Below are 12649 nucleotides of genomic sequence, written 5' to 3' on the forward strand. Positions count from 1 at the left end.
TATAAAACTATTTAAGTATTTAAAAACAAAACCCCAAATATTATGATCCCAGGTTTATTTCACAATTGTATGGTCATATTATGCTATGGAAACTGTAGAACTGTAAAGAGTCAAAGTCAGATTCTCCAAATTTTAGAATGCTTTGTGTAAATATGGTTTGACAAGTTTCACTAATGATCAGTTCCTCCTGGCACACACAAAAGATTGCATGGAATGTAATTGATGGTGTTAATTTATAAAGGGAGTTTGGTGACTCATTAGGCAATTAATTAGTTTCTTGCTAAATAATGAAAGTATTTACTCATACAGATTGTGAAATGTTGATCAAAGAGAAGATGCTAATTAAGATCTCTGTGTATTATCTGTATGAGGGCATGGTTTTCCCAGTCTTCTCAATCTTTTGTGAATGTTGATTATTCTGTTTGTCAAATAGCCAGCAGAGAAATTATTACAATCTACAGAAACATTATTTTGGGGGAGTGTTGGTTTTCTCAGTTTTGGAGTATATCTGTGTGTGTATGTGTGTGGGATGGTATTTTTTTTTTTTTAAAGAGAAATACTATTTTGTTTTTAAAAACTTAAAAAAAATGAAGTATAGTTAATCTACAATGTTGTGTTAGTTTCAGGTTTATAGCAGAGTGATTCAGTTATATCTATCTATATGTATATTTACATTATAAGTTTCCATTACAGGTTATTATAAGATATTGAGTATAAGTTCCCTGTACTATTCAAAAGGACCTAGTTATTTACCTATTTTATATATAATAGTGTGTGTATGTTAATTTCAAACTCCTAATTTATTTCTCCCTTACATCTCCTTTGGTAACCATAAGTTTGTTTTCTGTATCCAGGAGTATATTTCTGTTTTGTAAATATGTTTATCTGTATCATTTGTTTAGATTCCACACAGAAGTGATATCATATAATATTTGTCTTTCTCTGACTTATTTCAGTTAGTAAGATCTTCTCTGGGTCCATCCATGTTACTTCAAATAGCATTGTTTTATACTTTTTATAGCTGAGTACTATACCAGTATATATATCTGTATAGGTATCACATCTTTATTCATTCATTTGTTGGTGGACATTTAGGTTGCTTCTGCGTCTTGGCTTTTATAAATACTGCTGCTGTGAATATTGGGGTGCATATATCTTTTCTAATTAGAATTTTTTTCATATTCTTTTCCATTGTAGTTTATCACAGGATATTGAATATAGCTCCTTGTGCTATACAGTTGGACCTTGTTGTTTATCTATTCTGTATATACCAGTTTGCCTCTGCAAATCCCAAATGTCCAATCCACCTCTCCCTCATCCCCCTTTTCCTTTGGTAGCCACAAGTCTATTCTCCATGTCTGAGTCTGTTCCTGTTTTATAGGTAATTTCTTTTGTGTCATATTTCAGATTGTGTCATATAAGTGGTATCATATGGTATTTGTCTTTCTCTTTCTGACTGACTTCACTTAGTATGATAATCTCTAGGTTGTTGCAAATGGCATTATTTCATTCTATTTTATGTTTAAGTAGTATTCCATTACACACATGCACACACACACATGCATACACACATACACACATATGTACACACACACACACACACACACACACACACATATATATATATATATATATATATATGGGCTTCCCTTGTAGCTCAGTCTGTAAAGAATCTGCCTGCAATGCAGGAGACCTGGGTTCGAGACCCTGGGTCAGGAAGATCCCCTGGAGAAAGAAATGGAGCAACCCATTCCAGTATTTTTGCCTGGAGAATCCCATGACGGAAGAGTCTGGCAGGCTACTGTCCATGGGATGACAAGAATCAGATAGGACTTAGCGACTAAACCACCACCATACATATATATGTGTCACATTGTCTTTATCCACTCATCTGTTGATAGACGTGTAGGTTGCTTTGATGTCCTGGCTATTGTAAATACTGCTGCTATGAACATAAGAATGCATGTAAGTTTCTGAAATATAATTTATATCTGGATATATGCCCAGGAGTGGGATTGCTAGATCAAAAGGCAACTCTATTTTTAGTATTTTGAGGAAAATCGGTACTGTTTTCCATAGTGGTTGCACCAGCTTACATTTCTACCAACAGTGTAGGAGGGTTCCCTTTCTTCCACAACCTCTCTAGCATTTATTATTTGTAGATTTTTAAAATGATGGCCATTCTGACTGGTCTGAGGTGGTACTTTGTTGTAGTTTTGATTTGTATTTCTCTAATAATTAGTGATACTGAGCATCTTTTCATGTGCCTGTTGGCCATCTGTGTGTCTTCTGTGGAGAAATGTCTATTTGGAGTTTCTGGTCATTTAAAAAATATTTATTTATTTACTTATTGGGTTTTGGTTGTGGCATGCAGGATAGTTCCCTGACCAGGGATTGAACCTGGGCGTCCTGCTTTGGGAGCATGAAATCTTAGCCTCTGGACCACCAGGCAAGTCCCTTTGCTCATGTTTTGATTGGGTTGCTATTTTCTGACATTAAGCTGTATGAGCTCTTTGTATATTGGGGATGGCATGAAGCTCCAATACTTTGGTCATCTTTTATGAAGAACCAACCCATTGGAAAACACCCTGATGCTGGGATAGATTGAAGGCAAAAGGAGAAGGGGACTGCAGAGGATAAGATGGTTACATAGCATCACATTTTCAATGGACATGAATTTAAGCAAACTCCAGGAGATATTGGAGGACAGAGGAGCCTGGCATCCTGCAGTCCATGGAGTGGCAAAGAGTCAGACATGACTTAGTGACTGAACACCACCAACAACCTTTTAGGGAACCAAAAACTATGCCTTTTAAAGCATAAGCAAAATAGCAACAGTTTTCTCTATTGCAGCTTAAAAACTGCATAATTATAGAATAAATTGATCATTGATTCAGACTTCTATGAGGACCTTAGTTCCTCACATGACCAACTCTTGGAAAATCTCATGTGACATTGAAGCACACATTTTGAAGGACAACTAGTTACAAGAACAAAAGAATATATGTCTGGGTCCATTTTATGTAGACTGCATGATAGATATCTGGGAAAGTATTGGTTTCAGAAAAATAAGTATATGTGACTTATTAGATATAAAGTAAATGGATGGGAAACCATATTGAATGCTATCAAGACAGAAAAATATTCAGGACAAAATTGATGCTTTTGAGCTGCCGTGTTGGAGAAGACGCTTAAGAGTCCCTTGGATAGCAAGGAGATCCAACCAGTCCATCCTAAAGGAAATGAGTCCTGAATATTCTTTGGAAGGACTGGTGCTGAAGCTGAAACTCCAATACTTTGACCACCTGATGCAAAGAATTGACTCATTTGAAAAGACCCTGTTGCTGGGAAAGATTGAAGGCAGGAGGAGAAGGGGACAACAAGGATGAGATGGTTGGATGGCATCACCAACTCAATGGACTTGAGTTTGAGTAAACTCTGGGAATTGGTGATGGACAGGGAGGCCTGGTGTGCTGCAGTCCATGGGGTCACAAAGAGTTGGACACGACTGAGCGACTGAACTGAACTGAAGCTGGTGGAAGAGATTGATTCATTATACTCTATTTAAACAAGAAGAAAGATAAACAAAAAGTAGATCATGGTGGAAAGAAGCAGGTAAAGCAAACAGAAAGTAGGTCATGGTGAAAAGAAGCAGGTAAAGCCATGTACCAAATATGGAAGCCAGTGTGATGGGTTCCATGGTTACTAGCAGTATGTAAATCCAAGCTTTTGTTATGGAGCAAAGTGAGGCTGTTTCCAAGAAAACATTCTCTTCTGTGAGAACAGTGTGGGTGAGGGAAGATATTCTCATTTGCTTATTGCTTCAGCCATCCACAGAACAAATCAAGTATTTGTTTCCATGTGATATGGTGGACATTAGCAAGTCAATTTCAGGTTCACACTGAATTCTTTGCTGTAGATACTGGTTCCATGAGGTTCAGTTATGCTGAGTATTCAAAACCAAACAAACAACTTGACAGAATGAACGCTCTGTGTGTGTGTCTGTGCGCTCAATATATCTGACTGTTTGTAACCCCATGGACTACAGCCATGGACTAGATGGCTGTAGACTCCATGGGCTGTAGCCATGGACTGTAGCACAATTACACTCATCTCATACGCTAGCAAAATAATGCTCAAAAATTTCCCAAGCTAGGCTTCAACAGTATATGAACTGAGAACTTCCAGATATTTAAGCTGTATTTAGAAAAGGCAGAGGAACCAGAGATCAAATTGCCAACATCCGTTGGATCATATAAAAAGCAAGAGAATTCCAGAAAAACATCTACTTCTCTTCACTGACTACGCTAAAGCCTTTGTGTGGATTACAACAAACTGTGGAAAATTCTTAAAGAGATAGGAATACCAGACCACCTTACCTGTCATCTGAGAAATTTGTATGCAGGTCAAGATGTAGCAGTTAGAACTACATATGGAACAATGGACTGGTTCCAAATCAGGAAAGGAGTACGTCAAGGCTGTATATTGTCACCGTACTTATTTAACTTATATGCAGAGTACATCATGTAAAATGCCAGGCTGGATGAAGCACAGGCTGGATTAAAGATTGCTGAGAAAAATATTAATAACCTCAGATACGCAGATGACACCACCCTTATGGCAGAAAGTGAAGAGGAACCAAAGAGCCTCTTGAGGAAAGTGAAAGAGGAGAGTGAAAAACTAGCTTAAAACTCCACATTCAAAAAACGAAGATCATGGCATCTGGTCCCCTCACTTCATGGCAAATAGATGGGGAAACAATGGAAACAGTGAGAGACTTTATTTTCTTGGGCTCCAAAATCGCTGCAGATGGTGACTGCAGCCATGAAAGTAAAAGACACATGCTCCTTGGAACAAAAGCTGTGACAAACCTAGACAGTGTATTAAAAGCAGAGACATTACTTTGCTGACAAAGGTCTGTCTAGTCAAAGCTATGGTTTTTCTAGTAGTCATGCATGGATGTGAGAGTTGGACCATAAGGAAAGCTGAGCACTGAAGACTTGAGGGTTTTGAAATGTGGTGTTGGAGAAGCCTGAGAGTCTGTTGGACTGCAAGGAGATCAAACCAGTCAATCCTAAAGGAACTCAACCCTGAATATTCATTGAAAGGACTGATGTTGAAGCTGAAGCTCCAATACTTGGGCCACCTGATGTGAAGAACCAACTCACTGGAAAAGACCCTGATGCTGGGAAAGATTGAAGGCAGAAGGAGAAGAGGAAGACAGAGGATGAGATAGCTGGATGGCATCACCGACTCAATGGACATGAGTTTGAGCAAGCTCCTGGAGTTGGTAATGGACAGAGAAGTCTGGCCTGTTGCAGTCCTTGGGGTTGCAAAGAGTCGGATATGACTGAGTGACTGAACTGAACTGAACTGGACTTTAGCCCACCAGGCTCTTCTGTCCATGGGATTTCCCAGCAAAATTACTGAAGCAAGTTGTCATTTTTTCCTCCAGGGGGTCTTCCCAACCCAGAGATCAAAGCTGCATGTTGCATCTCCTGCATTGACAGACAGCTTCTTTACCACTCTGCCACCTTAGCTAGAATAAAATCTTCAGCCACGGTTAGTGTAATTGGTAACTAAAAGATTGAGAGCTGTAATGGTACTTCTGGTAGCAGAATAATGTCCCCTCAAAGATGTGCAAACCCTAATGTCTGATGTTCTGCCTGTGTATGTTATGTAACAAGGCAAAGGGGCATTGCAAATGGAATTAAAGTTGTCAACCTTAAAATAGGAAAATTAGCCTGGATTATTTGGATGGGACTAATGTAAACATATGGATTCTTAAAAGTGGAAAACGAAGGAAAAATAGTTGGTAAGAGAAAAGAAGAGTGGAGAAGAGATTGAAAACATGAGAAAGACTTGACCTCCCTTGTTGACTTTGAAGACAGAGGAAGGGGGCCATGAACCAAGGAATGCAAGTGGCTTCCAGAAGTTGGGAACAACCCTTAGCTAACAGCCAGGAAGGAAGTGAGAATCTTAGTCATCAGTGAAAGGAACTAAATTCTACTAGCAACTGGAATGAGTAAGGAAATGGGTTTTTAATCCTGTCTAGGGTTTTTCCATGGAAAATCCCATGGACGGAGGAGCCTGGAAGGCTGCAGTCCATGGGGTCCCTGAGGGTCGGACATGACTGAGCGACTTCACTTTCACTTTTCACTTTGATGCGTTGGAGAAGGAAATGGCAACCCACTCCAGCGTTCTTGCCTGGAGAATCCCAGGGACGGCGGAGCCTGGTGGGCTGCCATCTATGGGGTCGCACAGAGTCGGACACGACTGAAGTGACTTAGCAGCAGCAGCAGCAGCAGTCTTTGATTCAGGTTTATGAGTCTCTAAGCAGAGGTCTGGCCGAGCTCACCAGACTTCTGACGGACAGAAATAGCTAGATAACAAGTTTGGGTTATTTCAAGCTGTAAGTTTGTGGTAATTTGTTATAGTAACAAGGGAAGATGAATACAGAAATCATTAAAAGTCTCTTTTGGGGAAATCTGAATATGACCTGGCTGATGGGCTCTCTTCTTGGAAGTTTTGTGCACAACTAATGGAGAAGAGTCCTGAACAACACAGAATAGCAAATGCATGTAACAAAATTCCCCACTCTCAAGGTCCTTAAATCCTATGGTTTAAGAAAATTATAATAAAATAAAACTTGATAGTGGAAGAAAAAAGAGAGCTCAAGTGAAAAACACAGCATGAAAGAGGGATAAGGAGTGTAGGCTGGGGTGGGAGGATGAGGGATAAGCCAGAGAAGAGAGCAGATCTTGTGGGGCTTTTAGGCATTGAAGAGACTTGGCTTTTCCTCAGAATGAGGTGGGAAGCCTTTGGGCTATTGCATGAGGGGAACAAGAATAGAATCAGGAAGACCAGTTGGGGGCCATTGCAATAATTAAGGCTGGAGTTGTGTTGGTGTGGATGGGGGGTTGGGTGGCAGTCGAGGTTGTGAGAAGCGGTAGGGTTCTGGATTCATCTGGAGGAGAGTAGAGTTCATGAGAATTTTGTCTGAGATGATTGTTAGACTCAAATAAATTACTAATTATTTGTAAAAAGACAAACCCAGATCTTGGAGCTTATTTGTGACGTTCAATCTTTTTCATGTGTCATATTTTGAAACAGTAATTTGAAAAAGTTAGGGTAAAAAAATGTAACTACAACTATGATAGAATTTTACTAAAGGAGATTGTTCTCAGTGGATTTTGGTGTTTCTTACATATTCATTGCTATGATTCATATATATTAGAATCACTAAATAGTTTTAATTTATGCAAATCAAATATTCCTAGCAATGGGCCTTTGATGGGGCTAGGTGGATGAATTTTGAGATGTTTGCATCATATGTCCATCCCATTCTAGATTACAAAACTACCAGTTTGCTTTACATTTTGCTATAGGCAGTGACTTGAAATTTTGTATTTTAAATGCATTAACTCTCTGGTTCTAACTGCATTTTTGTTTATTTGTTTTTTAATTTTTTCCTTATCAGAAGGAAACTGTTTCCCAGAATGGGATGGACTCATCTGTTGGCCTAGAGGAACAGTGGGGAAAACGTTGGCTGTCCCATGTCCTCCTTATATTTACGACTTCAATCATAAAGGTATTTAATTTTTTATGAAATGATTCATTTGGAATAGAAACTTCCTTTTTTAAAAATAATAGACTCTATAAGAACTGAGCAATCTCAGTGTTTTTCTTCACATCTTTATAGGAGTTGCTTTCCGACACTGTAACCCCAATGGAACATGGGATTTTATGCACAGTTTAAATAAAACATGGTCTAATTATTCAGACTGCCTTCGCTTTCTGCAACCAGATATCAACATAGGAAAGGTAATGGTATTTTTGTATTTGTGAGCCCCTAAAGGAAAACAAAATGATTACCAACCACTGTACAAAAAACTCTTTTATTATCTGACACAAATATCAAAAAAGATAAAAGCAAGGTTGAAAGCTTTTCAGATACCTAGTTAAGGAGAGGTCTAGGACCTGAAACATTTTGGTATTTTCTTTTGGTTAGAATTACCTGGCTGAGATATATGTATGTATACTTATGTGTCACTTATATTACATTATGTTTATATTATATTATATGATGCTGTATTATGTGTAAAAATCCAAATAGGTAGTCAGCAATATAATTCATGATTTTTTTCTTGGTTACATATGAATAGCAACATCTTGTCTCACTATATGTTCCTGGAGTAACTTTATATTGTATAGATGTGTTTTTCATCTCGTAAGATTTGCCAGTAGGTGATTTCATTAGTACAGGAAAAATTAGAGTATGTAGAGTTAAAGAGGAGCAAGGGGCTGTCTTATAGATCTTCTCACATAATACCTTAATTGTACACATGTGTGTCAACTTAGAACCAGAGACGAGGGGTCGATCAAAGTGACACAGCTCAGTTATGACAGGGTCTAGAGCAGGGCCCTGGTCTCCACATTCTTTATCGGTGCTATTTCTGATATGGTAATCACATGTAAACTTCAGAAACCTCTAGATAGTTACTTTTAGGTTATATATGGTAGATAGATTAAAAGTCATGCTTAAATTCCTGTCACTCAGACCTCATCTATAAAATGCATGGTGCTATAGGGATGAGCATAACTTCACCATAGTCATATGATGGTAGGGGTGAACATAAGTTGAAGTATAAATGATTTTATGAGCCCCTTGAGAACAGTCATAATATATAACTCTCCTAACATCAGACGTTTTTCTTTATGCTTGGTGGTCTTTTTTGGTTGTGGGGAAGGAGGAGCAGTGGCATGAGAATTGGTGAGTTGGAGAGTTCCTTGTTTGATTAGGCATTAATAGTCAGGACTTCTTTCCTCAATTTTTTTTCTAACACAAAACGCTACCACCTTAAGGACTCTTTAGTAAGTTGCTAAAAGACTTCAGTTTTGTATTTCATTGTTGACATGCTTCTTAGATAAAATTAGCTAATGTGAGGAGATTATTGTGTATGTTACAGTGGAGCCAAAGCCAAGTTAATGTAAAACACTTTAAAATAACTTCAATTTCACTGAAATAGATAAATGTTCACAATGTTTAGTGTTCTGTGTTATAAATTTGTAGATTAAATGACAAATGCAAGTCTTTCATAGCTTTTAAATGGCATTAAATTATATCATGATTTTTAAAAATTTTTTTTAAATTTAATTTTATTTTTTAACTTTACAATGTTGTATTGGTTTTGCCATATATCAACATGAATCCTCCACAGGTATACACGTGTTCCCCATCCCGAACCCTCCTCCCTCCTCCCTCCCTGTACCATCCCTCTGGGTCGTCCCAGTACACCAGCCCCAAGCATCCAGTATCGTGCATCGAACCTTATATCATGATTTTATTTACATTGAACTCTAATATTACAACCATTCTTTTTGACTACTCTGTATTCCAAGAGTCAAAATATCAAAGGAAAGTAAAATATCCAAAATATATACTATTTTATATGAACATGATTTAAAATTTAACTGAAAAATTTGACTAATTTTGTTAGCCATAGTAATTTTATCTCCTTAATTAAAAATAGAGTGTTTTCTGTTATTTACAACCCTTAAGTAATAATCTGAGAAAACTTAAGAAATGTAAAAAATCTTTTAATAAGAAAACTGGATATGTCCTAAAGTTTTGATATGCTGTAGGGCAAAGTGATATTACTTATGAGATATTAATTATTATGGTTGTAATCAGAATTTTTGTATAAGAAACAAAAGATAAAAGTAAAAACAGTGAATTTAGAATACATGCCACATTTTTATAGGGAAAATAAGACAAAGATTTTTAAAATATCTATTGTTTTGTTCTTTAAATAATTTTCATATCATTGACTTGACAAATGAGAGAATTACTTTTAATAAAAAAAGGGAGAATGGCTTCCTCAGTGGATCAGTGGTAAAGAATCTGCCTGTAATGTGGGAGACATGGTGATGTAGGTTTGATTCCTAGGTCAGGAAGTTCCCCTGGAGGAGAAAATGGCAACCCCACTCCAATAATCTTGTCCAGAAAACGATTTCAAAAATTAAAGGACAAATAGGCAGGGATTGCTTATGAGGGGCCATGAAGTTGTTAAATTCTTTAGGGTATTATATTTAAAGCATCAGCATACTGTAGAAATTATTATATATCCTTCTGTCTAAAGGCTATATGAATTTTTGGACAAAAATTTAACAATATATATTAATAGACTTCAAGAGGGTCTTATCCTTTGATCTTATAATTTTGTTTCTGAGATTCAAGCATAAAGATTTGGAGTTGGGGGGAACTGAATGGAATAGTGTTCATTGAACCATTAATTATTATAGTGAATGTTTTGAAGAATTTAAATTTCCAGTGAAGAATTGGCTAAGTCAGCTGAAATATATATTTTGTGTAAAGAGTTTGTGGTCTTGGGAAATCCCTTTGTTATTCAATTACTTGGAAGAAAATCAGATAATAAAGTTGTATATAAATTGGGAATGCAAATATTCAAAACAATGGGAAATTATAAACAGAAATAGAATGAAAAGAAATATATGAAATGCAGTGTTTCTTTTTGCTTGTGTGGGAATTATGGAGTTTTTCCCCTTCTCTCTCTCTTTTTTAATTTTACACATTATCCAAATATTTTCTACAGAAGTTTAACATTTTATTAAGAGAAAATGTCACAAATGTTTTAAAAAGGCAGTAAGAGACAGTCTTCTGCTTCCAGTCAGCATGTGAGAAGTTGCAGCATTAAGAATAAGCTGAGTAAGATGCAACATTAATAATTTGTAAAAGCCTGTCAGTGAGCTGAAGATGCCAAGAAATCTAAATGAAGCTAATTGCAGAAAGAGGAAAGCCTCTTCTTATGACAGAAGAAACCTGTGGCTGTATTTATCCCTGTTTCTGCACTAGAAGAGGAGCAACCAGGCTATGGAAGGGGATAAAAAGAAAAGAACCATTTTTAAAAGAACTTTCATCAGACGAGGACTAGAATAAAGGCTTAGAATTCCAAGAAATGAAGCCCAGTCAGGGTGAGCTATTACCCATCAGCCAGTTCTTACCCATGAGCCTTCACTGAGTTTCTGGAGGCAGTGAGTTAAAGGCTGGGGACAGTGTAGGTGGACGCAGAGAAACTTCCCAAGATGTATGTAGGACCCTCACTGGGTGAGAGGTAGCTGTTAGCTGAAGGCATGGGACAGAACAGAGGAGCTGAGAGATATCTCTTGGGGTATCTGGGGCCCTCACTTACAGCATGACTGCTGAGGGAGGGCAGGAAAGCTGAGAGAAACCCCCGAGATGACAAATCTCAGTGAGTGAAAAGCCTGATAAAATAGAGCTGAAAAAGATCTTTTCTAGACACAAGAGGTCTTCATCTAAAATGAGACAGTGGCTAGCCGAGAACTGGAGCAGAGCAGCATAATGGACAAACATGTGCTGAGATGCAGAAAGCCCAGGGCAGGCTAGAGAGCAAAGTGAAATTCACAGCAAAGTGAAATTAAAAGACAAAAAAGGTAGGGAATGCTTATGAGAGGCCATGAGGTTGTTAAATTCTTTGGAGTATTATATTTAAAACAGCAGCATACTGTAGAAATTATCATATATTCTTGTGTCTAAAGGCTATATGAATTTTATATAGCTGATGGATGGTTCAGAAAGCAGAAAGAGTTTCTCTGCAGCTTAGAAAACCTTCAGATGGACAAAACCGCAAATAATGGCCGCTAGAGGCTGCTGGTGCTAAGATCCCATCATCTACTGCTGCTAAATTGCTTCAGTCGTGTCCGACTCTGTGCGACCCCATAGACAGCAGCCCACCAGGCTCCCCCTTCCCTGGGATTCTCCAGGCAAGAACACTGGAGTGGGTTGCCATTTCCTCCTCCAAATGCATGGAAGTGAAAAGTGAAAGTGAAGTTGCTCAGTCGTGTCCGACTCTTAGCGACCCCATGGACTGCAGCCCACCAGGCTCCTCCGTCCATGGGATTTTCCAGGCAAGAGTACTGGAGTGGGATGCCATTGCCTTCTCATCTACTGAAGGAAAATTTGGGATTCTGCTCTCAAAACCTAAAACCAGGATAAACAGAATCATGGAAAGAACAACAAACTGAGAAAAACTACAACAAACCCAACCCCAGATTAAAACAAAGTAATCCATCCTCACTACCCAAGAAGCCTGATAGAAGAAGATGACTACCCTTTTCAGCCTATTAATACTGATCTCAGGTGGCCTCTGTCTGCAATGGCTTGGGGCTGGACTTGGATTTCCAGCCAGACGTGGGCTGGATTGCAGCGGTGAAGGCACCAGATCCTAGTCACTTAGACCAGTGGTCAGTGACAAGGGCCCTGGCCCTTTGGCTTTGGAGAAAAGAGTTTCCACAAAGATGGAAAGTAGTGAAGCAAGTTAAGTATTTACTAGGAGGAGGAGAGTACAGTACATGTGGAATAGACACGCAGGGAAAGTCACTGAGTTGCACCTTCATGTCAGTTTAAATCACTAATATGGGGCATATTAGTTTCATGTTTCTTTCAGGTTTCCTTTGGTCAATCATTGTGGTTTGCCTGGTTCACAGTCCATATTTGGTATATCTCAGAATCCTCCCATGTGTGCACATGCATCTCTTAGCCAAGATGGATCCTACTAAAGAGGTGTCTGGGTGGAACATCCCTTGACATGACTCCCCTTTGGCCTCC

At 38.2% G+C, this 12649-nt stretch overlaps 1 protein-coding gene across 1 annotated transcript in view; it reads left to right on the forward strand.

Annotated features, from left to right (window-relative positions):
- PTH2R (parathyroid hormone 2 receptor) overlaps positions 1 to 12649 on the forward strand; it is an 87297-nt gene that overhangs the window by 13625 nt on the left and 61023 nt on the right. Inside the window, exons 3-4 of the mRNA XM_061383164.1 lie at positions 7481 to 7591; positions 7703 to 7824. Coding sequence (XP_061239148.1) covers positions 7481 to 7591; positions 7703 to 7824 — 233 coding nt within the window. The remainder of the gene's footprint in view (positions 1 to 7480; positions 7592 to 7702; positions 7825 to 12649) is intronic.

Source organism: Bos javanicus, chromosome 2 (genome assembly GCF_032452875.1).
Source record: "Bos javanicus breed banteng chromosome 2, ARS-OSU_banteng_1.0, whole genome shotgun sequence".
Lineage (NCBI taxonomy): Eukaryota > Metazoa > Chordata > Mammalia > Artiodactyla > Bovidae > Bos > Bos javanicus.